We start from the raw sequence: 26329 nt of genomic DNA on the forward strand, positions 1-26329 counted from the left end.
TAGCTACAAGCGCACCATAAAATAATTGAGGCCAAAGTGAATATTGGTTAAGAGGCATAAACATTTTTAGGGCAAAGTTGCGTGGAGAAGGCAACTTATGTTAGTGTCTTCTTATAAGTTCAAATATTTTAGAAAAGAGATAACTAGAAACCAGGAAGGCCAGTACACACCCAATGCCAAATATATTAGAAACTACAGTGCAATAAATAAAGGTTCATTTTGGACAAGGCTGTAGATATAGTTTGGAGAATAGAAACCTGTCGATATATGTGAGGGTTAAATGTGAATAAAAAGAATCCAAAATGTTCCTAATATGCTGAAGTGAACTCGATTAATATTGGGGCCACGAAATAACGAGCACTGGCAAAGCTAATTGCGCTCACTTGTGTGAGAGCTATTGGTTTTATCAATGTCTCTAAAAGGTAGTTAAAAAAAAAGTCCTTTGCATTTTGGTTTATTAAAAAGGTGCTATAAAAGCTATTTTTAAAGATAGCATTATGACGCTGGAAGGTAATCACTGAGCCCCAATACCGTGATTCTGAGAAACCGTAAGAAACAAAGGAATACCAAGTTGATGTGACGGGGCTTTTGAGAGCAGAGAACACAGCCTTAGTAGAGGGAGGATGGCACAGAGGGTGATGAAATTGCTTTGCCAAAGAAAATGCGTGTTTTTTTAAAATTTAGAACTGCGAGGAGAGGCCATGTTATGTACAACTTACCCATTAGTACTCTGCCGTGACACACCAGTTAAAAGCACCCACAGATAATTATCAAGGTCATGCATAACATTATAGATGGAAAAGAAAGTGAATTACAGATGTTTTTCACCACTGGGTTCTGAGTAACATAATAGACCCCTCGAACTTTTGCTCTTGTCTATTCGGTGTCACCCAATAAATAATTGTGATACTTTTCGCCCTGGGGTTCTGTTTTCAGTCTAGATTTCTATTAGTTAATCCCAAGATGCCTGCAGGTACCGGGCAGAACTAACAATCTTCGACTGGTTCATGATACTTGATTAAATCAATGATTGCTATAGTGTTTTTTTTTTCTTTTCTCCATTTCAGTATGTTAGAATACATTGGGCTCTGTCAAATCGTAATAAAAAAAAAGTTGCAATAGTTGTCTGTCTGACATTCAATCATGCAAGACCAATATTATTTCAATCTATATGATTGTGTTGCATGGTAAATGGTCAGCCTGCCTATTTAGTCTGTTATGTATTAAGGAAATGCTTAAATGTTAATACTCTTGGTTCTGCATATAGCCTAAATCTATTATGTGTTTTTCAATACTTTAATTCTTTTTCTTTAGAGAGATAGTTGAGCACATGGTCCAGCACTTTAAGACTCAGATCTTTGGGGATCGTAAACCAGTATTTGATGGTCGGAAAAACCTGTATACAGCCATGCCGCTTCCAATTGGAAGGGACAAAGTAAGTTTTTAATAACGTTGTTTCTCTAATGGGCGTTATTGTCGTTTGCTATTATATTGTGCATTAATATTACATTGCATTATTTTATCCTAGGAGACCATGTATTATCACATATATTTTTGCTCTGTCATAAGAAAAATCAGTTGTATACTTGATGGGGCTAAAAGTAGAGGGATAGAACTGCCACACAAGCCAGCAGCTAAAAAGAGGGATGAGTGTGTTGAGAGAGTCCTTTTAGTGAGGTTTCTGAGCAGCATTATGTGCAGGTATTGCCTCCTAGACCTGGTGTCAAAGGGCCCCAGTACCGTAGCTTTTCCTTTGGTAATGCAAGTTCCTCCCTTTCGGCACCTCATTTCATAGGGTACTGAGGTCGTCCGGTAGAGGGATTTGAAAACACCAGTTAAGAATGACACAGTAACTAACACTCAGTAACTATAATTACTTTACTTTAGGGAAAGGGATGAACTTTGTTTAACACAATGAATGTTCAGTTAAAATGTAAGGCCAACACAATCTAGAAGGTGCTAGCACCTTTTGGCACTGACATATGATCAAACAAAATCGTACCCTCCCATGCAACTGGCCTAGGATGCTTTTTTGGTTCCTGGGCAGTTGCAGTTCTCAGAGTTGTCCTCCAGTCTTCATAGTTACCAGTTCACTTCTCTTGGCAGGCACATTCAAGCTGCTCGATAGACAGGTACATTTTACTTCTTTATCAGGTCACAAAAGGATGGAGACTATAGGTTGGCGAGAGGTTAACAGACCAGCAAAGACACTCCACCCCTGGTCCTGTTGTATTTTTCTCCTACACTTGTGTAGTTTCACAGGGGCCCACTGATAGTTATATTTTGGTGTCTAAGGCAAAGTGCCAGATCCAGTTTGGTCTAGCACATCCAATCCTAGCATTGTATGCTGGCCTTGTTGCTGACTTCTGAGCCCAGCCCTGTAGTCGAACCAATTGTAACTGGTCAAGGTGTTCCCGAGGATGGTTTGGGGGAGGCGGTGGAGCTGCAGGGCTATATGTGCAGACTGGGATGCCAGAGATTGTCCCTACCAGCTCTCCACATATGGTAGGAAACTGCCATTTGTTCTCTACTCACACACCCCAAACACACCCACTGCACTTAGAATATACACAGTACAAATAGTCACTTGAAATACACCTGCACAACATACACTCTGCATCCAGAGCTTTAAGGAGGAGGGGGCCTGCTATGTCTTCGACCTGGCAGACATTAAAAATTGACTTTGAAACAGTTTCTGAAGAGTGCCTAGATCCATGTCCATATCTTTACAGTCAAAACACTGATTGGATGACTGCAAAACCATATGGTAATCCATGTCCGCCATTCAGTCCCTATTTACATTTCACATTTTTTCTTTATTTGCTTTTTGCAGATGGTATATCTATAGTTTCCTAAATGCAATAGAAGACTTGTATTGTGTATACTGAGCCCTGAGTCATCTCAAGGTGTGTTTGTGAGTTCAGCTTGAGGCTGAGTGTTTATAATCGGGCACGATTGAGAGCTCTTGAGCTGAGAATAAAGTCAGTGCGAGTTTCTCACAGCGATGGTTATAAAGGTGTTGATGCTACATGCTCATCGAATCCTTCGCTCTGCACAGCGCACAGAGTGATAGACGTGTTGTTTATAATTGGCATTTTGTAGGAAAGCATGTTAAGAAGGTAAGCAGAGTTTAGATTGTGACACCATCAAAGAAAATGAGTGCTGTACTTTGAGAAGATAGAGAAAGTGTGTGTGAGAGAGGGGACATGGTCAAGTCGAAGTATCCCTAAAAAGTACCTGCAGACAGAGTACGTGTGAGATGTGCAGATGGAGGATTCCAGAAAGATAAGGAGAACAAGCATTGGCATAGCCAATAGGTCTCGCCTTTGGGACCTTATAAGTGTTTAGCCATGCAACAGTTGCATAACTAAATACTTATAAGGTCCCAAAAGCGAGACCTATTGGCTATGTAAAGCGGCCGTGCGGCCGCGAAAGTGATCGCGTTCGCGATCACACATCAAAGTGGCCGCGAAAGTGAAAGTAATTGCGGTAAAGCGCGGCGCGCGCGCACATGCACTGTAGCACTAGGCTGGCCTGGTAGCACTTTTTGGAGCCCTCTCAATAAGTCTCGCCAGACCAGCGCATGCGCTGGGTCAGGCGAGACCTAAAAAGGGCATAAGGGTCTAACTATGATAATACACAAGAATGTGGTATGACACTGAAAATGTGATTCTCTGAAGGCCACTCTACCCATATTTTAAAATAGTTTTTTCATTTTCACATCATATTGTTACTCGTGTCTCTAATAGTGCTTACAAGAATTGGCAAAGCAAATGTGTCTGGTTTTAGGCCACATGTTCATTGTTGTGAGATAGATTGGCTACAGAAACTGATCTCTCACAAAAAGGCACCCAAATACTGGTCATGGAGCACCCTGTTTGACGCAAGTGATTTTAGTTAATATATGTTAAGCCAATCTCTTCGTTACATTGACCAAAACTTTTGAAAATAAATCTTAGTTATGCTTTTGTAAACTTCCCGGTCCCTAAATTTTGTTTTCCCACTTTAAGTACTGTCTGTATTCATATCTGAATGATGGTGAAATTTGTGCTCCACAATTGGGTAAGGGAAGAAATGAACCAAAGTTTACGGGCGAGTGCTTTATAATCTCCTCAGGGGCTAATGGCAAAAAACAAATCTTCTACCCAAGGGTATGATTATGCTTTGAACATGGGTTCTGCATATCCTAAGTGAAGACCGCTGTAGCCATTCTCACGCAGAATGGAAGTATGTTTTTTTATGTCCCCACACTTCAGAGCACAGCTCTGGCGTTGACAAAAAAAAAAAAAGAAAAATATCATGTAATTTTGCTTTCATGATTGTCCAGTTCACTGGAGGAAAATAAATGGATTGGTCAGAAAAATATACATAAACAAGACAGCACAGCTTTCCGAATCAAGACCGAGAACATTTACCTTGACCAGGGAACAAAATTGAACCAGAATGCAGTAAAATAAAAATTACACGGCAAAATGTGTACCTAAACATAGAGAGCAAATTGGAGACTTGGAGTGATGGATAGACTGGCACAGTAGATGCCAGGTCTGCGCACGAAGTGGTGTGAGCGGGAGATTGTAAAAGTACTTCATACGAAGACCTTTGTATGTGTGAAAACCGAGTCGGATTTAGGCCAAAACGGGTCCAGGCACCCAAAAAAAAGTAGGTCTAAAGTTGCACATAGTTATGTTTTCTGATGGGTTGGTTGTTGTTATTAACGTTTTGGGACACGTTTGTGGTTAGTAAAGCAGTTTAAAGTTTATGTGGCTAATAATGTTCATCAAACTGAAAAGGTCATTATTTTACTTCAACTCTGTCAGGAGGTGTCCTGATGCTCATCTCCAGGTCTAAGAATCTCTTCACCCTAAAGTCGCCTGATTTCTTTAGTCTCTCTTAGATCTTGCTCATTTTCAGATCCCTCATTTGCATGCCTGCCATTAGGTGCTAAAGCTCCAGTGCACCCCAGGTGATCCCCGCGTCTCCCTCTTAGGATCTTTGCTGATATTCACAAACGCTTAAATATCTTTGCCGCTCTGTTAGATCCCAAAACACTTTTTAAAGAGAAAATAAGGTCTTTGGGAAAAACACTACTTAAACTAGCAAGCATGTGTAATTGAAAGTACTTTTTTTTATTTAGACAATATTTTTTATTAGAATCAGCAAATGGGAAAGCAGCCGGGTTATAGGAAACAGCACTACCTAGGTCAGTCACATGATATGTGGATACTGCCCACCTCAAATGATCAGCTGCTCTTTAATCATAAATAGAAACATGCACAGAAGGTAGATGGGAGGCAATATAAATTGAGTACAAGTAAAACAAAACAACGTATACAGATTGCAAAATAAAAGATAGTCGTAGGTTGATTTCTTTGTGTATCTTTATTTCAAATATGCTTGGTTTGCGTTTTTGGAAACAGCCAACACGTTTCGCCCAGACAAGGGCTTCTTAAGGGCAATTAATGATGTTGTATGTGTCTTGCCAGGGTAATGGGCATCGATAGAGTGCAGTCAGCGTGGTAGGTCCGTTGAGGGACGTAGGTAGAAAGTGAAGAGGCCTCCGGCCCAAGGGACTGCCTGTGTGTCCTAGTTTGTAAGGTCCCAGGCCGGTTAGCGGAGTCAAACGGCCAATATTTCTTCAGTTGATGCGTTAATTTGTGTAGAGATCACAGTGTAGTGTGATGCAACCCGTGTCTGGCTACTGTCCTATGCTCAACGCAATGAGAAACGCTACGACTATCTATTTGTTTTTCAACATGTATTTCAACATGTATACGCTGTTTCGTTTTACTTGTTATCAATTTATATTGCCTCTCATCTACCTTCTGTGCATACTTTTTTTATTAATCAGATTTGCTGACAACCTTCCAATAGAGGATAGGGGTGACTTAATTGATTGTGAATGAAAGGATGGTGGCTTGCAACCAGATATAAAGTGGGGCACTATATGTTTCTGATGTTGTAGCATTTAGGAACTGTGAGAAGTTGGCCTGGTATATGATGTTCACTAGTTAAAGTGACCACCTTGTACCATGCCAAGCAACCCTTATGGTGTGGTTGTAAGTCAACCTTTTCGGACTAGCTGCCCTAGCAGTCTTTGAGGCTAAACTCGTTAAAGCGTGTTAAGCAGGCTGTTTTACCAAATGTAACCCCCCTTTATACCAATGAAAGGGCACCACACAGATATATATTGAAAATATATATGTATTTATTTCTCAAAGTATCCCCTAGACTCTTTATGAGCACGGGAGCACAAATCGTTAAACAAGACAATGTTATAATATACAGAAGTTGCACTTTATATGGATGGGCCCTGGTGGCCACTCAAACCATATACTAAAATAGTGGTATAAGTACCACGAACAGGAAAGTGAAAAGGCCTAGGGCCTCTAGAATCGCTGGGCCTACAAGGAGCTAACTTCAGTTAGTGACCAGGAGGTCCACGGGTCGCGTGTGCAGTGAGGAAAGTTACACGCGGGCTCCCATAGGTTTTCAATGGGTGCGTAAAAGTTACAAAGTTACTGCAGAAAGGGTCTTCTGGATGGACTACGATCTTAAGATTCAAAACACAGACACTAGAGATGATTCTCTACACTTGGGCACCGGAGTGCCAGCTTTACCTCACCCACAGGAAGCGGGTGCATAGGTCTCGAAGTGCGTCTGGTTTCTTCTATCGATACAATGGAGCCTGATGACCAAGATGCTGCAGGCGGTTGGTCCAGAAGAGATGCGTTGGATCCCAGGGTGGATCGGAGTTGTAGAAGAGCTGAAAGCAGAGGGGACAGTGTTCACAGTCACTAGCCAGTGACCGGCGTGGCACCAGGTAGGTACCAGGCGATGTCGGGTGCAAACAGGCAAAGAGGTGTAGCTTGTCTCCGCAGCCACGTGGTCCCTGAAGGTCGACAACGTCCAGGAGTCGGTTCACGAGCTGTCCCACGCAGGCTCTCGCTGTCGGCGGTGTCGGCGACTCAAAAGAAGCAAACAAGCCTTGGCAAAGGCAGGAGTCGTGGAAAGAGAGGAAAGCTGATTGTTCTGACCAGCAAGGTCAGAGGGGCTGCTCTTTTGGAGAGCAGCTAGGGCCAGTCTGGAGCAACCAGACCAGCGTCGTTAGTTTCAAGTTTCGTCGCCAAAATGGCCACTAGCCAACGGGCCAGGGACCGGGCAGGCGCGTCGAGATGCAAAGTGCAGAGGGGCCCCACGCAGATCATGGAGATGCTGGAGGGCTCACCTTTGGTGCAGATGCTGCTCGGGTGTTGGGCTTCTCAGGACCCAAAGCACAACTCGGAAGGAGCCTCTGTTGTCGCGCTTGCAGCTTGTTGTCGGTCTTTCAAGATGGCTGGCTCCACGTGTCTCGGTGCCTCCACGGGTTCCTTCTTTTCAGGGACTGTGGATCGAACGGTGAGAGGTCTAGAGATCCAGGTCTTGTCGGGCTCTGGGCTCGGGCTCCGGCAGGAGGCGGCGGCAAAGCAGACGTTGGATAGCTGGTTGGTGCTTGCGTTAGCAAGATGTGTATATATAAGAAAAAAAGTATCACGGAAGAAATATATCTACAATCGTTCATGGAAAGAGCACATTTAATTACCCCTTCAAGAATATCAAATAATCAAATAGAATACATCTGGCATCATTTACAGTATATCACAAGAAAACAGGCGTTTATACAATGAAAGATACAAACACATATATCACATACCATCAATTAAATGTATAACACACAACAATTAACCCAAACGCAAACAATTTTCATCAGTGTCCCCTTCAAAGTATCAGGCGGACCACTTAGAGGTAGTCAAACTAAAAAGTGGGGGACACAAGCAATGAGGGCAACTATGACCCAAACGTTATTTCAGGTGTCCCAGCGACAGTCTGTGAATCACTGAAACTCAGGTGACTCCTCCATCCAATATCTGTCGACGTGACCACGTTTCAGCCAAAGAAAACTTGAGGCCTCTTCAGGACAGGGGTTAAATGACAACTATAACAATAAAGGGGAGGGGGGAAAACCATTAATCAAATCTACATGGACCCATGACTAGGGGTGATGATGACCAAGCCGTGCACACAAATCCACGTGCCCACAAAGGGACCAGATACACCTTACATCCCAAAGTGATTTATAAAGGAAGAAAGGAGATAGATATGTGCCATACAACGCAGGGTGCCTGGGGGTATCTAATATCATCCCTCACCCTAGTGTACAAAATAACTAATTAAAAGAAAGTGGCACCATCTAAAGATGTCTCTCACTGGACCACCGTCCTACTGTGCTATATACATGTCCCAAATAACGAGACCAGGAATAAAAACCTTATATCCCTACCAAAATGGCCACTAGCCAACGGGCCAGGGACCGGGCAGGCGCGTCGAGATGCAAAGTGCAGAGGGGCCCCACGCAGATCATGGAGATGCTGGAGGGCTCACCTTTGGTGCAGATGCTGCTCGGGTGTTGGGCTTCTCAGGACCCAAAGCACAACTCGGAAGGAGCCTCTGTTGTCGCGCTTGCAGCTTGTTGTCGGTCTTTCAAGGTGGCTGGCTCCACGTGTCTCGGTGCCTCCACGGGTTCCTTCTTTTCAGGGACTGTGGATCGAACGGTGAGAGGTCTAGAGATCCAGGTCTTGTCGGGCTCTGGGGTCGGGCTCCGGCAGGAGGCGGCGGCAAAGCAGACGTTGGATAGCTGGTTGGTGCTTGCGTTAGCAAGATGGTCACTCCCTGACCATAGGGGAGATTTCCTTCAGTCCTCTGTGCAGCAGAGCGTCGAAGTTCACGTCTTCTTCTTGTTGTTAAGTTGATTCCAGGATGTCTGAAGTCTTAGGACACAGCTCCTACCTTTAAGCGGATTCTAGGGGCCGGACTACCTGCTAGGTCCCTCCCTAAGGTTGGGACCAGGAAGGGGGGTGGTTACACCCCCAATCCTTTGTCCAGCTCGCCCCAGGTCCGGGGCTGGTGTGCCCCAGGACCGGTTTGAACTGGCATATGCACCGAGGCTCCTTGTGAGCCTCAGGCATGTCTGGTTTCTTTCAAGCCCTACCTGACCAATACACAAAATCCTGTCTGGGGTGGTGCACGCACCTCCCCTGGCAGGAAACCCTTTGTCCACACCTCCCAAGCTGGAAGGACTCCCAGCAGCAGGAGGGCAGACTTGTGTCTGTGGTGGCAGCATCCATTTTGTGGAGCTGAGGCTATGTCTGATTTTACCCGGGTTTCAGGTACTGTACATGTTGTGTCCCTCTAGAAGGGTGGAATGCTAACCCCGTCGCCAGAATTGTCGAGGGGTTAGTATTCCAATTCGTATGACACCTTACTCGACATGTTTTGATAAAGCCAAACCAAAGATAGCATTTAACCGCGAGGTTCATAATGCACTTAAGAGTATATGGTATGACGATATCTGGAAACAGTAGAAGGAAGTTGTTCTGACCACTGCAGACAGGCTCAGCTCATGCCAGAGCACCATCTCACATGGAACCAAGCACTCTGCCTTCAGGATTGTCAAGGCCTGCCATAGGAGTGACTTATAGGTTAACATGTGTCCCATGCGACCCCCTGTGCCTGCACAGACGGACGCTCCCTCCCACTGCTGCTACCTACCTGCCTCCGCTGCCTGACGCCTGTTTGCCGCTCCTCACCACCTACCTGACGCCGCTGCCTGCATCTCGCCTCCGCCGCCTCCCAGGTACCGCCTGCTGCTTCCTGGTCGCCACCCACGCCGCTACCTTCACTCCCCACGCCCACTGACCACCGCCACTTACCTGGTCACTCCTTGGGCTCCGTCGCTTCCCGCCGATTTTCACGCCGTTTTCTCGGCGCCGCTGCCCCAGGCGCACACTCCCACTCCCGCCTCCTCCTTCAGTCCCGCCCCCCCTCCCTGCCCATTGGCCACCCCGCTCCCGCCTCCCGCTGACCCTCCCTCCCGGCTCCTTATTTAAGGGGACCCCGCGGGCTGGTCAGTGCGACCCCCTGTGCCTGCACAGACGGACGCTCCCTCCCACTGCTGCTACCTACCTGCCTCCGCTGCCTGACGCCTGTTTGCCGCTCCTCACCACCTACCTGACGCCGCTGCCTGCATCCCGCCTCCGCCGCCTCCCAGGTACCGCCTGCTGCTTCCTGGTCGCCACCCACGCCGCTACCTTCACTCCCCACGCCCGCTGACCACCGCCACTTACCTGGTCACTCCTTGGGCTCCGTCGCTTCCCGCCGATTTTCCCGCCGTTTTCTCGGCGCCGCTGCCCCAGGCGCACACTCCCACTCCCGCCTCCTCCTTCAGTCCCGCCCCCCCTCCCTGCCCATTGGCCACCCCGCTCCCGCCTCCCGCTGACCCTCCCTCCCGGCTCCTTATTTAAGGGGACCCCGCGGGCTGGTCAGTGCGACCCCCTGTGCCTGCACAGACGGACGCTCCCTCCCACTGCTGCTACCTACCTGCCTCCGCTGCCTGACGCCTGTTTGCCGCTCCTCACCACCTACCTGACGCCGCTGCCTGCATCTCGCCTCCGCCGCCTCCCAGGTACCGCCTGCTGCTTCCTGGTCGCCACCCACGCCGCTACCTTCACTCCCCACGCCCGCTGACCACCGCCACTTACCTGGTCACTCCTTGGGCTCCGTCGCTTCCCGCCGATTTTCCCGCCGTTTTCTCGGCGCCGCTGCCCCAGGCGCACACTCCCACTCCCGCCTCCTCCTTCAGTCCCGCCCCCCCTCCCTGCCCATTGGCCACCCCGCTCCCGCCTCCCGCTGATCCTCCCTCCCGGCTCCTTATTTATGACGCCCCCTCAGCGACCGCGCAGCGGACGCGCGCAGCGGGAGCGCCGACTGAGCGCCGAAGGTGCGCCAAAGGTAAGCCCGTCTGCGCCCGTCCGCGCCTGGACCGCGCCCAGCGCCAGACCCCCTGGTCCCCGCGCCCGCCAGCCCCCCCGCAGGACCTACGACTTCGCTACGCTCATCGCACTCAAAACCGCCCGAGCCCCCGGTTGCTACCGAGCGTCCCCGCGACGCACCCATGGACCCTTCGCCTGCCGATCCTGCAACTTCTCTTGCCTCCAAACAAGCACCACGCCCACCAAGACGGACAACAGCAACCACCTCAAGTGCATCCTGCTCAACACCCGCTCCGTCCACAGACACGCCGTGGAACTCTGGAACCTCCTCGACACTGCATCTCCAGACGTCGCCTTCCTCACGGAAACCTGGATGAACGACTCTTCAGCCCCCGACATCGCCATTGCCATCCCGGACGGCTACAAGATCATCAGGAAGGATCGCGTCAACCAGACCGGAGGAGGCATCGCCATCGTACACAAGAGCACCATTCGCATCTCGACTGACTCCATCGACGTATTCAACGCCGCCGAATACCTGCACTTCCAGATCCACACCGACCCCAAGACTACCCTCAGAGGCACCCTCATCTACAGACCCCCGGGACCACGCGCACAGTTCTGCGAAGACATCGCCGACTTCATCAGCCCTCACGCCCTCCCCTCCGCCGACTACATCCTCCTCGGGGACCTCAACTTCCACCTGGAGAGCAACAATGACCGCAACACCACCGCCCTGCTGGATAACCTCGCCAACCTCGGACTTCAGCAACTGGTCAACACCCCCACCCACTTCGCCGGCCACACGCTCGACCCACTCTTCTCGTCCAGCAAGCACGTCACCTTCAGCCACTCCACCGGACTTCACTGGACCGACCACAGCTGCGTCCATTTCAGCTTCAGAAAGAACACGGTCCACCATCACCCGAAGCAGGCTCCCCACAGAAACTGGAGCAAGATCACCGCCGACCAGCTCGCCACCTCCCTCAGCCAGAGCCCACCTGTCAGGACCACGGACCCTAACACAGCTGCCCTCGACCTCACGCAGTGGCTGACCTCCTGTGCCGACGACCTCGCGCCACTGAAGAACCCCCTCACCAGGCCCAGAAGCAAGAAGGCACCCTGGTTCACCGACGAACTTAAGGACTCCAAGAAGGCCTGCCGCACCCTCGAGAAAGCCTGGCTCCTCAACAAGACCGCCGACAACAGAACAGCACTGAAACTCGCCACTCGCAGACATCACCAGCTCATCCGCACCACCAAGAAGAAATCTCTGCGGGAACGACTGGACAAGAACGCCCATGACAGCAAGGAGCTCTTCAACATCGTCAAGGAGTTCTCCAACCCCAGCACCGGCAACAACGACATCACTCCCTCACAGGACCTCTGCGACTCCCTCGCCTCGTACTTCCACCGCAAGATCGCCAACATCCACAACAGCTTCGACATTTCACCCCCGCACCCATCGGTCGTACCTTCGCACCCCGCCGCCACCCTCCAGACATGGACCGAGGTGACCCCCGAAGACACGTCACGCATGATGAACACCATCCACTCCGGATCTCCGACCGACCCGTGCCCCCATCATGTTTTCAACAAGGCAGCCTCTACCATCGCACCCCACCTCCGAGACATCATCAACACCTCCTTCAACACAGCAACTTTCCCGGAGAGCTGGAAGCACGCCGAACTCAGCGCTCTGCTGAAGAAACCAACAGCGGACCCGACCGACCTCCAGAACTTCCGCCCCATCTCGCTCCTTCCTTTCCCCGCCAAAGTCATCGAGAAGGTCGTCAACAAGCAACTGGCAGCCTTCCTCGAGACGAACGGATCCCTCGACCCATTACAGTCCTGATTCAGAGCCCACCACAGCACCGAGACCGCCCTCATCGCAGCCACCGACGACATCCGAGCCCTGCTCGACAACGGCGAAACAGCGGCACTCATCCTCCTAGACCTCTCCGCAGCATTTGACACTGTCTGCCACCGCACACTAGTCCAACGCCTCAACGACACCGGCATCCAAGGGAAGGCTCTGGAATGGATCATCTCATACCTCTCCGGCAGAACACAGAGAGTACGCCTCCCTCCGTTCCGCTCCGAGGCCACCGAAGTCATCTGCGGCGTCCCGCAAGGATCGTCGCTCAGCCCCACTCTCTTCAACATCTACATGAAACCCCTCGCTGCCATCGCACGCCAACACAACCTCAACATCATTTCCTACGCCGATGACACCCAGCTAATTCTCTCCCTCACCAGAGACCCCGACACCGCCAAAGCCAGCCTGCACAAAGGGATGACAGACGTCGCTGAATGGATGAACATCAGCCGCCTGAAACTGAACACGGACAAGACAGAAGTCCTCATCCTGGGACCATCACCCTCCGCATGGGACGACTCCTGGTGGCCCCCGGCACTAGGCACCGCACCTGAACCGACGGACCACGCACGCAACTTGGGCGTCATGCTGGACTCCTCCCTATCGATGACCAGACAAGTCAACGCCGTCTCCTCAGCTTGCTTCCACAACCTCCGCATGCTCCGAAAGATCTTCAGATGGATCCCAACCGAGACCAGGAAGACGGTCACCCACGCTCTCGTCACCAGCAGACTAGACTACGGAAACACCCTCTACGCCGGTACTACGGCCAAGCTTCAGAAAAGACTTCAGCGTATTCAGAACGCCTCCGCCCGACTCATCCTGGACGTCCCCCGACGCAGCCACATCTCGTGCCACCTGAGAGACCTGCACTGGCTCCCGGTCAACAAGAGGATCACGTTCAGACTCCTCACCCACGCACACAAGTCCCTCCACGACCTAGGCCCAGGGTACCTCAACAGCCGCCTCACCTTCTACACGCCCACCCGCCGGCTACGTTCCGCTAACCTCGCCCTCGCCGTCGTCCCTCGCATCCAGAGAGCCACCGCTGGAGGAAGGTCATTCTCCTACCTGGCAGCTAAGACTTGGAACTCCCTACCCGTCCACCTGCGGATGACCCAGGACCACCTGGCCTTCAGGAAACAGCTCAAGACCTGGCTGTTCGAGCAGTAGCAGACCCCCTTCCCCAAGCGCCTTGAGACCCTTACGGGTGAGTAGTGCGCGATATAAGTTCCATGATTGATTGATTGATTGATTGATTTAAGGTTAGGTATAGGTATACTACACCTAAGTAAGAGGTGGTTACATCAACTTACCCCAGCTGAGTGATCAGCCAGTTGTGTCAAATTTGTTAGGCCAGGCCAGGGGTGGCACAATACATGCTTCAGCCCCTGGTAGGCCTTAGATACACCAATGCCCTGAGTACCTAGTGTACACTGGTACAGGGGCTCACAGGGTGATCCACTTCCAATTGGTTATGCACCTAGGGTGCACAGTGTCAATTTAGTAGAGAGAACAGCAGGCTGGGGGTCTGATTAGCAGGCCCACAGCCTCAATATGTCAAAAACCAGTGAAGCAAAAAGCTAAAATTTGGGGTGACCATAGGATAGCAGACCCTACTCTCCTACAGGTACCTTCACAGGTTGTTATTGGGCATGCCTTTTGGGAAAATGTGTGGCATAAAACTAGACGCTCATCAGAAAGAAGTCTTCTATTCTCTTGATCAACTCTCTTTGGAAACCACTCCGATGCTGAGGTGCAGACAAGGGAAGAAGAGGCAGATACCTTGAAGGCAGAGAGGCTAGAGAGAGTTTTTTTTTATTGTCCTTATTACCTACATACAAACAGTAAGTACTCTAGTGGGTTCAGTATTGTGGCTGGCACTCCTAAAAGTCAGTGATTGCATCCATGCTCCCAGGATAGGCAGAGATGGTTGAGCATTAAAAATATTCAGCTTTTACCCTCAATCGTAAAGCTCCATCAAATACAAGTCCTTGACTTATCTTCTGCACTCTCGCTTCTAGCTAGTCAGGTGGGGCAAATGTAATCCTGCCACTTGGCAGAGTGACAAAGCATCACAAAAGACCCATGGGTGTTCTTTGTGGTGAAGAATGATTGCCCTATGAGACTCCGCATCTGTTTCCACCTTAATTTCTATGGTCTAGCTAGTTATGTTATTTTCACATTGTTCTATTCCTTAGTTGATCTTCTTAAAATCTGTCTTCAATAAGTTAAGATCAACTTTGACTGTCAAATTTTTGCTCTGAAAAGTTTTTGTGCACAAATTGCCAGTAGTATCTCTTTTTAATATAGGTTACGATGACGATGGTGTTTGGTCAGCCATTGTTTTTTGTTGTGACGGTCACTTGTATGTTCCTGAGGCTTGTTGTGGAAGAACATATATATTCATTTGAAGTTGTAGTGCCAACCTTGTGTTTTTTTCATGGGTCCTGGTGCTCCTGTCAGAGGGCCTGACAGGTGTGTTTTTTTTCTCCTAAGCACTTCCCCGATGGTCTGGAACACTTTGAGAGGGTAGAAGGGTTTGAAAGCTCCTGGTCCCTCTGTCACTTTCCCCATCTCCACGCAGTTAATTGTAGCAGGCACGGGGAGCCTTCGAAAGAGTGAGAGAACAAGGAGGAGGGAGGCGGAACGTAGAAAGCAATCAATCAGATAGTAAGAAGAGAGAGGGCAGAGAAGGACAGAGGATGGATGAGAGAAGGGCAGAGAATGGATGGATGGAAAGTGAGAACTAGTTCAAAGAGATAAAGGGAGTGGGCTGTTTTTTGTTTTTGCCAGTTGTCCCTCCAGTTGTTGCTGGGTCCTGCTTTATATTCCGTTGACTGCTCTATTTGTGGTAGCCTCGCAGTTGAGGTTGTCAGTATGGCGATCATCGCCACCTACCTGCAGAAACCTGGTGCCTGAAGTAGTAGCTAAAGTGTTCCATCAGACTGTACTGCGGTCTGCCCATTTCCCATCGCTGCCATCCATAATGAACAGTGTGTAGAGTACTCAGGACGTTTGACTCCTGATCTTCTACAAGTGGCTTCCCACTTTATATATCACTCCTCAGCACGCCAAGAGTTTTTATTCCTCACCCCTGTGAGGCCAGGATCCGACATCTCAGCAGCTCTATGGGCTTGCATTCCACTCTTCAGCTGCATGTGTCTGTTACTCTGCTCATTTGCATTGGGTACTACAGTCTCAATTCTTTTGCCAGTCACAAAGCAAGGGTCTAGTGGGCTGCACACCAAGGTGGGTGTAGGCAAGTGCCCCACCATCCTATTACTACTATTCTCGGGGATTCACCTTTTCAGTTCTCACCACAAATTCGCCCTAATAATTTGGTCCTGCCCAGGTCTTTTGTTGATTGATCCTGGCAGATCATAAAATCTCCCCACCAATTAAAAGCCTGTATGCTCACTCGATAAAACATGCTCCAACATGAGAGCCTCCTTCAAAACTAAAGCAAGTAAATCAAGTGGGTGCAGAAACCCTTTAAGTTGGGAAGAGAGGTTTTTGTTATCTAGTTCATCATAGATAGAAATAAAGAGTTTTGTAATATGCCTTTTAGGTTTTCCATTTGCTTAACATTTCAGATGCTGCTTATCTTTTTCTGTTCCCTAAATTGTTCACCATAGATTAGGGTTATGTCTTAATTTATTTTGTCATGGACATTCCTTTTCTTCATGCTTGAAGCGATACGGAAAGTTTCATTCCATAAAACGTTTAACATGTTATCTATCCTTTTGTTTGTTTCAAAGCAGAAAGAATCATCTTGTCTTGATTTCGCATTGTTGCAGGTGGAGTTGGAGGTCACATTGCCAGGAGAAGGGAAAGACAGGATTTTTAAGGTTGCTATAAAGTGGATGGCCTGTGTGAGTCTGCAGGCTTTACACGATGCTCTCTCTGGGCGGTTGCCTAGTGTCCCTTTTGAAACAATCCAGGCATTAGATGTAGTGATGAGACATTTACCCTCTATGAGGTAAGAAACCAACGAGCAAAGCAATTAAAGCAAAGGTAAAATGTTATGTTATATTTGGGAAAATGGGTGCAGATCCGTATTCATTGTCATTATTATTTCATTGAGGTGAACTGGTTTGTATAGATTTCTTAACTTTCCAGCTCGTAAAATAGCTTCAGACTAGTCCAGGATTGATGACTTGATCAGTGGATCTCCAATAATAGTGATTAGGTCTTTGATTGTATGACTCTATACAAAGAAAAAACCTGGCCTTACCACTGCTAGCAGTGGCACAAATTGGCAGGCTTTTTCTGAAAACAAGCGTTTTAAGTAGAACCAAAATAGCATTAAAATCAAGACACCTATCCGTAAAATATCCCAGTCTAATTCAGTAAATCTAAGCATGTAATTTTGTGCAATTCCTACTAATTCAGTAAGAAACTGGAAACCAAGGAGTGTATGAAAGATGGAAGCACTCCATTGACAGTCTGGATAGTACTAACAGACCCAGACCCAATTGTTAATGCTTTTTACTACTCCAGCAGTATTTAAAGCATTACATATGCAGTGCACAAGTTCTAACAGGACCTAAAGTGGAATGCTAAAATGGGCAGAGAAATAAATACAAGAATTATCTAATCGGCTGTTTACGTTTCTGCCACAGCAAATGGTAATTTCTCTAGATGTTCTATGTTTATTATTGTTTATGTTGTGCCTTTTTTTGTCATTATGTTCTGCTCTTGTGTTAAATTGTGTTGCAGAAATAATCACGTTCAAATGCTTCCAGGGCGCACGAGCATTCCTCAGAGTTTGTAAAGTCAAGCATAATAGCATGATAGAACTAAGCTGAGTTTGTCCGTATTGTAAGAGGAACATGTCACTCTGTATGATGTCAATAGCTGATGCCACAGTGTTACTCGGAGAATAAATTCTAGGGGATAATGTAGTCATACCAATGTCATCTACTGCCAGAGCCTGTTCTAAATTCACTCTGTCAACCGCACGTAGCAGCTCTGCAGCATCCTGCTGTGACACTTTCCACGACTAGTTGTATATGGCTTTCTAGGTCCTAACAAAAAATCATGTAAAACCATGTCATCTGAAAGGAGTGACAAGTGTTTTTTACCTCGTATAACGTGGAATGTCATAACCATTGAAGGCATAACTTTCCTATGCTGTACGTTGTTACCACCCCCAAGTGTTGTGTCTGCATGTAATGTGGGTCTGGCCTGTTTATTTTTAAACCCTTCATGTTGTTAAAATAAGTGCATGTCATCCATTAGTATCTAATGACCGCATAGTCGCCCCGCTGGACTGGAATGCGAAGTATGTACCATTCCTTAGCATACTGTTACGCTTTTCCTTTGTGAATTGTTGCCAATTTTGAAAACAAATGTGGAACTGTTTGGTGTATTCAAATGCTTTATCTTGGGCAAGCCGAGGCAGGATGTTTGTTGTACAATTTTGTTCAAGAAAATCATCTGTTTTGGTATTAGACATGGTCTAAACAAAGCTTCATTGCCTTGAAATTGCCAGTCTTTTGTTCCCAAAACAGATCAATATTGTCTTTCTGAAAGCTAAAACCTTGTATTGACAACTAGGAAATAAATGGGGCAGAATAAATTAATTTTGTCTCGATCAGCATATTCTTCTTGGCCGGGCAAGAGAGAAGTTTATAATAATAAGACTCTGGGTCCATGGAGTATTTGCTAGAAAAATGTGATGACTCTCTGTTTTCAAGTTACCCTAAGGTGTGGTGTAGGACAGTGTTCCCATTGTGTATAGTTAAATACTGCACGTTTAAGTACTAAGTCTGTATAAGTAATTGTGCGCATAGTGATGGTAACAAAACATTTCCTCATAATTAGATGTACCACTATACATATCCTCACTCTCAAATACAGTGTAATGTTCTAGCTCAGAGAGCATAGATCTTACAGTGATAATATCCCAATCATCAGAGTTGCTGTGAGGAGTGATAACGTCATTTTGTGATATTTTGAATACATGTAATGTTTGTAAAGTTTCTGTTGAACCAAAAATGTCAAATGGTACCTTATCCCAAACCATTCCATCAATTGCTGGAACCGCTGAAATGTTGACCAGGGACAGATCTCTCGCACTTTGTGTGATGAAGAATGAGGCTTCAAAACCTCAGCTACTAGTTCAACTGCAGAGCGTTCTAAATGAATAAATGAAAGAAGGGATCCTGGGTCGGTTACTGCAACAGAAGACCTTCGTCCCCGAGCGTGTTGTGTGTTTGCAAACCGGAAACTCCCCATTGAAAGTAACAGGGCATCCGATGGCAAACCTGCACCCGGCCGCCCTAGTGCCGCTGAGGGTGTACCTTTGGTGCTACCTTGATCGCCCATTTGCCCTGAGCTGAAGTCCAGGAGCTTTGCTCCCACAACCTTGTGGCCTGTTCGTGAGCAGCCACCAACCGGAGGTCCCCTATTCCCCATTGGATAACATTGGGCCTCAGCAAGAGTGCATCCTTGACCCGAGGGGACCCCTGAGTCTAACCCCAGAAACCCAACTCCCACAACAAAGTAGTTGCCTCTGAACCGATAATACTATTTTCTCCCATAGGATAACATTGACTGTTTTTCCATGAAAAGTGTGGAGTTGGAAAATCTATAAAAGTATCTAAAACTGTAACCAAATAACCAAAACGATTTTACTTACCTGTTTACAGGAAATGTCCCTGTATAGTATCCAGGTATACTACACTGTGTAAGAAAAGTAATCTGTAAAGTAATTTACTTGACAATCTGTTGAAAAGCAAATATAAGGTATATGTATATATACAATTGCAATTCAAACTGTATTATTAATGCAAATTATACAATTGCAATTCAAACTGTATTATTACTGCAAAGTATAAATAAATAAAATCCGTATTTGTAAATCGCGATCTACTCACCCTTACGGGTCTCAAGACGCTGGGGGACGACGTGGAAATTAAGTGAGCTATTGCCCAGAGTCACATGCTGCTGAGCTGCCACCGGAGCCGGGGATCGAACCGTGAACCCTGTGCTCCAAAGTCAGCTGCCCTGGCCGCTGCACAACACCTCTCCACTGTAAATCACTTACCTGTGCCAGGCTTGCTTGGTTCTAGGAAGTAAAATAACTAAAATAATATTTTTATACAAACAAAATTGGTCTGAGTTCAGTCTTTGAGTGTGTGACATTTATTTGCTGAGTGTGTACAACAAATGCTTAACACTACCCTCTGATAAAGCCTTACTGCTCGCCCACACTACCACAAATAGACAGTAAGCAGGAAAACAGTGATTTCTTCCTTGATTCTTGCAAAACTTGACATGCCTGAGAAGCAACTCAAGTTGCAAATGATTGAAAATGCGGCTGCTAGGCTTCTGTTGGGAATCCCTAGGCATCTTTCAGTTCGAAAACATTTGACTAAGCTGCATTGGCTCCCAGTTAAGAACCATATACTCTTTAAGGCCCTCTGAATTACTTGCAGAGCACTTCAGGATTTCGGCCCCAAGTCCCTGAGACGTCTACTATATTGGTATGTCCCAAAAAGGCATCTGCGCTCAGAAGGAGCTAAACTGCTAGCAATTCCGAGAGTTTTTAAATCCAACTGGGGTGGTAGAAGCTTTAGGGCGGCTGCCCCCAAGCTCTGGAATGCACTCCCTTTCTCCATTAGAACACTTCCAACTCTATTTGCGTTTAGGAAGGCCTTGAAAACTTGGCTGGTTGAGAAATAGAGACCCGTGCCTTACAGGAACCTGCTTACTTCAACCTTCAGCACCTAGACACCTTCGGGTATTTGTGCACCTAATAAATGTATTAACATAACATAACTCTCATTGAGAAGGCATTCAACTCCATAGAATGGCCTTTCATGATGAAGGCATTGTTGAAAAGGGGTATTGCTGCCTTTGACATAACTTTTCATAACAGATCAAACCTGTGGCAAATCATTTGGGTCTGTATCCTTTAAAATTAGCTTGTCGCCATATCCAACTCTATACATCTATATTGAGAATAAACATTCCCACATAGCAGCAATCATCCAACTGTGTAATACAATTATAAATATGTACATATGACAAAACATAATTTAACCATCTTGTAGTGGTCGACATGTGTTCTAACAGTGCAAGGAATTTATCCCCATGGCTTATCAAAGGGGGCAACCAACACTTTTAAGTAACAAGGCGATCTGTAACCTTCCATATAACAAATTACCAGACCATGACCTTTAACACAGTGTGATAACAATCCACCTTTAAAGGCCTGTTGGCTTTCAGAAATGCTGTTCACAGTAAATAAGTTGGGCCTAACATAACTTAACCCACTGAACCAGGTCAGGCCAATTGCGCTAATCTTTGGCTGGTCACCATCACCAGCTCAGGCCTATTGTATAGAGCATAGACTTTACCACAAGGCAGCCATTAGGCATACAATCATAAATTTCAAATATATGCAAAATTACTGTTGGTGTAGCAAAATACAACCCAGGTCAGAGGGTTTAATGAGAATTATCACAGTGCAAATCTTCTTAACCCCCAGGGTTTGTGAAACGGTTAACAAAAACCTTGCTTATTACAGCAATCAGTTAGATTCCATATAGCAACATCGCTCTACACGCTTTAACAAGTCACTTTAAATGCATACTGTCCTTAAAATTTGTTTTCACTATAAATACACCAGGCCTGCTGCCTTTATCAACAATTTAAAGAGTAAATGGCTCAAGGCTATACCCTTGATCATTGAATTAGCACCATAACAAACCTGTTCTGCTGTATTGAGCATAAGATTTCCCACTAGGCAAAAAGTGCAACACAGGCATTCTTTTTCAGTAGAAGGACATGTGCCCAATCACATGCTGCACTCAATGCGAATTAACATGTGGGTGGAGCTGAATCCCCTCTCTCCGAAGCGCTTCCAAATGCTCTTTTCCATTTATCACATTGAGTCTAGTGAAGTCAAGCCAGACATCAAAACAGGACCAGCCGTGTTCCCTGTAAAATATGAACTATTTAATAAAAGGACTTCCTAGTTGAGGTCCAAGCCGTGGTATTATCAGGTACTTGGCTACGGACACTCTTCAGTCACTGGGCTCCTGTGTATAAAACTTTGAGTAAGCAGTCAAAATCTCAGCTAGTAAAACAGACTTTGTTTTGGCAGCTTTGAAAAACATGTCCCATTTTTAATCATGTCGGTATTCTTATTAAATGTTCAGTTTATGCATTGTTGGGGATCCTTGTTCATTGATCAAATCCACTTATAAGATAATTTACATGCAGGACCCTGTTAAGAATATATTTTTAAGTCTGCTCACTAAGAGTGCTGTATTTTAATTGCTAATAATTACAAAACCATAATCTAATAATTACTCAACAATAACTGCAAAAAACATGTTAATATTAGGTTAAAAACCTTCAGTTCTGAGTAATGTGTGGATGTGATAATATCTTTAAACTGAGAATTATGTTGATCTGGGTTTTTTTGCAGGGTGACAAATTTTATGCAGGAACGTTTTTATTCTTATATTCGACTATTCCTGAAACTCGATGGCACCATTCAATATAAAAGGAGTCTGAATGGATATGGCATGAAAATATTGACCTTTGTCAATGAGGTGATTGACTATGGACGTGTCAAATATTGGCTGTTGTCTTCATTTAGTTGAAGCGGCTGTCCTCTGAAGGCTGGTACAGTTTAAAAAAAACAGCCTTATTTGGGCCCGGAGTTCAAAACAGAATTGTTGGCATGCATTTTGATGGAGAACTGCTTTTTCGAAAACACATATGACACACTCAAAAACAGCAAAACAAATACTGAACCTGCCAGATCACTGTGGACATTACATTGGTGTAGGAAGCTGGCTTTTTTTAAATTATTTTTTTATTTTGCTAAAAGAGAGAAAACATACATAACATCAATACACATGACCGGATAATGCATACAATGGCAGGGCACAGAAAAGAAAGAAAAAAATGAAAGAAAAAGGTGAGGAGGAATACGGGGATTTGGAAAGGAAAAGAGAGAGAGAGGAGAAAAAAAAAATATATTTTTTTCAATAACACTTAATCCCAGTGTAAACAAACCCAAGTTCGTTCTATTCTGATTCGAGAGGAGAGGCCCCTGACCTTAGCAACGGCCATCTCCATCTCATACACCGCTCTCAATAACTGCCAAAACTCCGCAAGCGTTGGAGGTTTTGGCTCAATCCAAACCCTAGCAATACATAAACGACAGCAAGCCATGATACTAGAAAATAAAGCAGCTGAAATTAAGCCGGGGTCCTCTATTAATCCCAACACTATCTCTTTCTCAGAAATAATAATGATGCTGCCTGACAAGTTACACAACTCCTTTGTGATCAGCGTCCAGAAAACAGAAAGTTCCGGACAGGTTACAAACATATGTCTGATATCAGCAGCAAAAAATAAACATTTAGGGCAGCGGGTTTTTAGTGTCACATTAGGCGTAGCCCACTTAGAGATAATTTCAGGCGTGTAATATAAAATAAATAACATACGATGTTGTTGAAGTTTTAAATTGATAGAAGCAACAGACGTATTACTAGTTAATAGTGACCTATGTAAATCTGCTGTATTAACACAAATTCCAAAATAACGATTTAGTTTTTCTACAGCCTGAACATCATCATCAACTGCACCTGTAAGTAAATGTTCATAAATTTTGCCTATACAACCCCTGCCTCTAAACTGTAGAAACGAGCTTGCAGGTTCCCCCAGTATGTTAGCAGTCATGAGACCTTCCCCATTGATGAAAAAGTCTCTGATTTGCAAACATTTAAAGAAAGAATGGTTCGGGACCCCAATTTTGTCTCTAAGGGAGGAAAATGATCTAAAACCGTCCTGATCATACAGTTGCCCTAACTGTAGTACACGGCACCGTTGCCAGATCTTCCAAGCAAAATCCCCAAATAAGACCCCCAAACGGGGATTCCCCCTTAGATAAGTATTTGCATGTAATTCAGAAATATTATACGACTTTACAATGTCCCGCCAAATCCAGGTAGCGTGTCTCAATATCTTAAAGCGGACACGTTTAAAGTAGTTCGGATCCGACATCCTAGAGAGTACGAACCTATACTCCGACCTGCATAGTAAGTGATATGCTAGCCACATTTGCGACATACCAAAACCTTCCAACAAGCTCTGTAAACGCGTAGCAAAAGAGGCCCAAAAGTATAACTTAAAATCCGGCAGTCCAAAACCCCCCCCTTTCATATGGCAGTTTAAGAAATTTAATAGCCCGCCTGGTCCTTTTATACCCCCAAATAAAACTGCCTATAATGCCATCCAGTCTTTTAAAAAATGAAAATGGAACCCGCAAAGGAATGCTCCTGAAAAGATACAAGAACTTTGGAAGGACATTCATCTTAATAATATTACAACGCCCCCAGATGGTTAAAGGCAATTGATGCCACTTGCGCAAGTCCATAGCAACTTTCTTTAATAATGGCTCATAATTAAGTTTCACTATTTCTTCCGTGTGACTGTTAAGACTCATCCCTAAATAAGTAACTTTTTGAATAACCCCCAAAATGGGTAGGTAGGGGATAGTTCCAATATTAGTTATTGTTTGGGAGGAAGCTGGCTTTTTATGTGGTGTACCAAAATGAGGTACACTTTGTACAAAGTCCAGACGACCCTTATTGGCTTACAGGGCTTAAATAAGTAAACCCAAATGCGCTTTCTTGTGGTAGTGTGGGTGAGCAGTTTATGCTTATCAGAGGATAGTGTTAAGCATTTGTTGTACACACAGTCAGTAAATGAGAGACACACTCAAGAAGAAACTAAAGACAAATTAAGGAAAAATAATTTTTTTATAGAACTTGAGACACCAAGAACTTCATAATCGGGTAAGTAGATGTGTTCAAATTTTACAGTAGAAGCAGTAGAAAATGACAGCTGTCAGATTTGAGGCATGAGCCTCGAACTCAGTAATGTTATCCATGGTAGAAACATTCACTGCATAGGGTCACTTGCAACCCACTTACAGGACTGTTATTTTGGACTTGCGGTGAGTAGGGGCCTAAGTCCTAGAAAGCACCAAGAGTTCAGTTTTACCTGCCCTGGGGTGTCCAGGTGCAGAGGTGCCTTCGGCGATGGTAGCCTTGGGCGCTACATTTTATCACCAATGAGAGAAGTATCTGTAGGAAAAAGACTGCAAGTGGGGACTGGGGGGCCACTCCTGTAGAACCCACAAGGGGCTCTAATCTTTAGGGGGTCTCAAGCCCACATAGACACAGTCTGTTTCAATGGACTTGGGCTGGGGGGCTCGAGTGCATAGCTGTTTTGTCCGGCGGGTCGTCGAGTTTGAAGCTCCATCGGTTCTCGTTGCACCTGTAGAAGAGGAGGAAAAACCCAGCAATACGACTTCCTGTGTGGAGCTGGCCTCTGGTGAAATCCCTCGATGTGCAGGTTGGGTTTGGCGGCGGTGGTGTTGAGATTGCAACAGGGTCCAGTACTGCAGGTATTGGTGCTGAGTGGCTCCTGGGCACTCTTGCGTCTCCAAACCTGGTGGGGAGACGGATCTGACCTCCTGGAGCACTGTGACCTCTTTCTGGGTGGCTGCTGCGCGGTGGACCTTGTGGTCAGCAGACCGTTTTTTCGGACATCGCTATCCGTGTCTGCAGGCTGCAGGGAAGTGGCTCCTCCACTTCAAGGAAGATGCTGGCTGGTTGACAAAGTGCTGGCAGCCTTCTGAGGCTTTTGGAAGATGCACAGCTGCAGAACAAGTCTGGTCTGGGCAATTGTGACAGGAGCAGGCAGGGTTTGGTGCCAAAGTCCACAGCTAGTGCTCTGTTCTTGCATTCTTTGGCTATTCTTTGCCCTTCTTTTGGAGTCAGTCGAATCTGAGTTCCTGGTGTCAGGGGGCCACCTAATTACTGCATTTATGGGTGTTAAGGAAAGTGAAGGGTAGTAGCCAATGGGCTACTTCCCTTGGGGACACTACACCCTTTTTTTTAACCTCATCCTGTGAGGATTGGGCCGAAATTTGTCCCAGAGTTCTTAATTCAACCAAAATCAAGATGGTGGAACCCTTCTTTCATGGAGCACATCACGCAGCCTACCTTAGGTGTGTGACTAGCCTGGTGGTGCAACACGCCTACACACTTTGCTGATTCCCCGCCTGTCCTGATGCCAAATGGGCCTCCGGGCATGGGGTGGCATCTCTCGGGTCTGGGGGAAGCTGGGGTCGCGTATCAAAGGCGGCAGGGGCTTTGAAGCCCCTGGCCTTTCTTTGCTAAATCACTAGCCGTCCTGCTGGAGGAGGTGTGAACACCTTCCTCTGGAGCAGGCATTGTTTCTGGCCTCAGAGAGCGTAGGGTCTCACCTGCAGGAGGTCAGACACATGTCTGTGGTGGCACGCTGGACGATACTGCTCAGCTAGTACACTAGATGGTGGTAGGAGTGTCAGGAGGCACCTCAAATGTGCCCTCTAGGTGCATGCTTTGGGTATCAAACATCATAGGTTTGAGTAAAGCCATCATGTAGCTTTGAGACTCGTAATAACCTGTGCCCATTACTTTTGTACTATCTTGTAATTGAACTAGACGGCACAGGAGCATCTCTACTCATGTAGATATGTTCTAATGTGATAAAATGCACCCTGCCTTAGGGCTATTAGGCCTGCTGTAGTGGAGACTTACATATATTCTATGCAGTGCCTGTG

The 26329-nt window shown here is 46.3% G+C and overlaps 1 protein-coding gene across 4 annotated transcripts in view; it reads left to right on the plus strand.

The window, feature by feature from the left end:
- The window catches only part of AGO2 (argonaute RISC catalytic component 2), a 524350-nt gene that overhangs the window by 88235 nt on the left and 409786 nt on the right, over window positions 1-26329 (plus strand). For 2 of the 4 annotated variants that reach the window (XM_085604853.1, XM_085604855.1), the window contains exons 3-4: window positions 1315-1435; window positions 16485-16666. In XM_085604853.1, coding sequence (XP_085460979.1) covers window positions 1315-1435; window positions 16485-16666 — 303 coding nt within the window. Of the gene's footprint in view, window positions 1-1314; window positions 1436-16481; window positions 16667-26329 lie in introns of all 4 variants that reach the window. The other 2 variants (XM_085604857.1, XM_085604854.1) reach the window with 1 other exon arrangement.

The sequence above is a fragment of the Triturus cristatus genome, chromosome 5_1 (assembly GCF_964204655.1).
Source record: "Triturus cristatus chromosome 5_1, aTriCri1.1, whole genome shotgun sequence".
Classification (NCBI taxonomy): domain Eukaryota; kingdom Metazoa; phylum Chordata; class Amphibia; order Caudata; family Salamandridae; genus Triturus; species Triturus cristatus.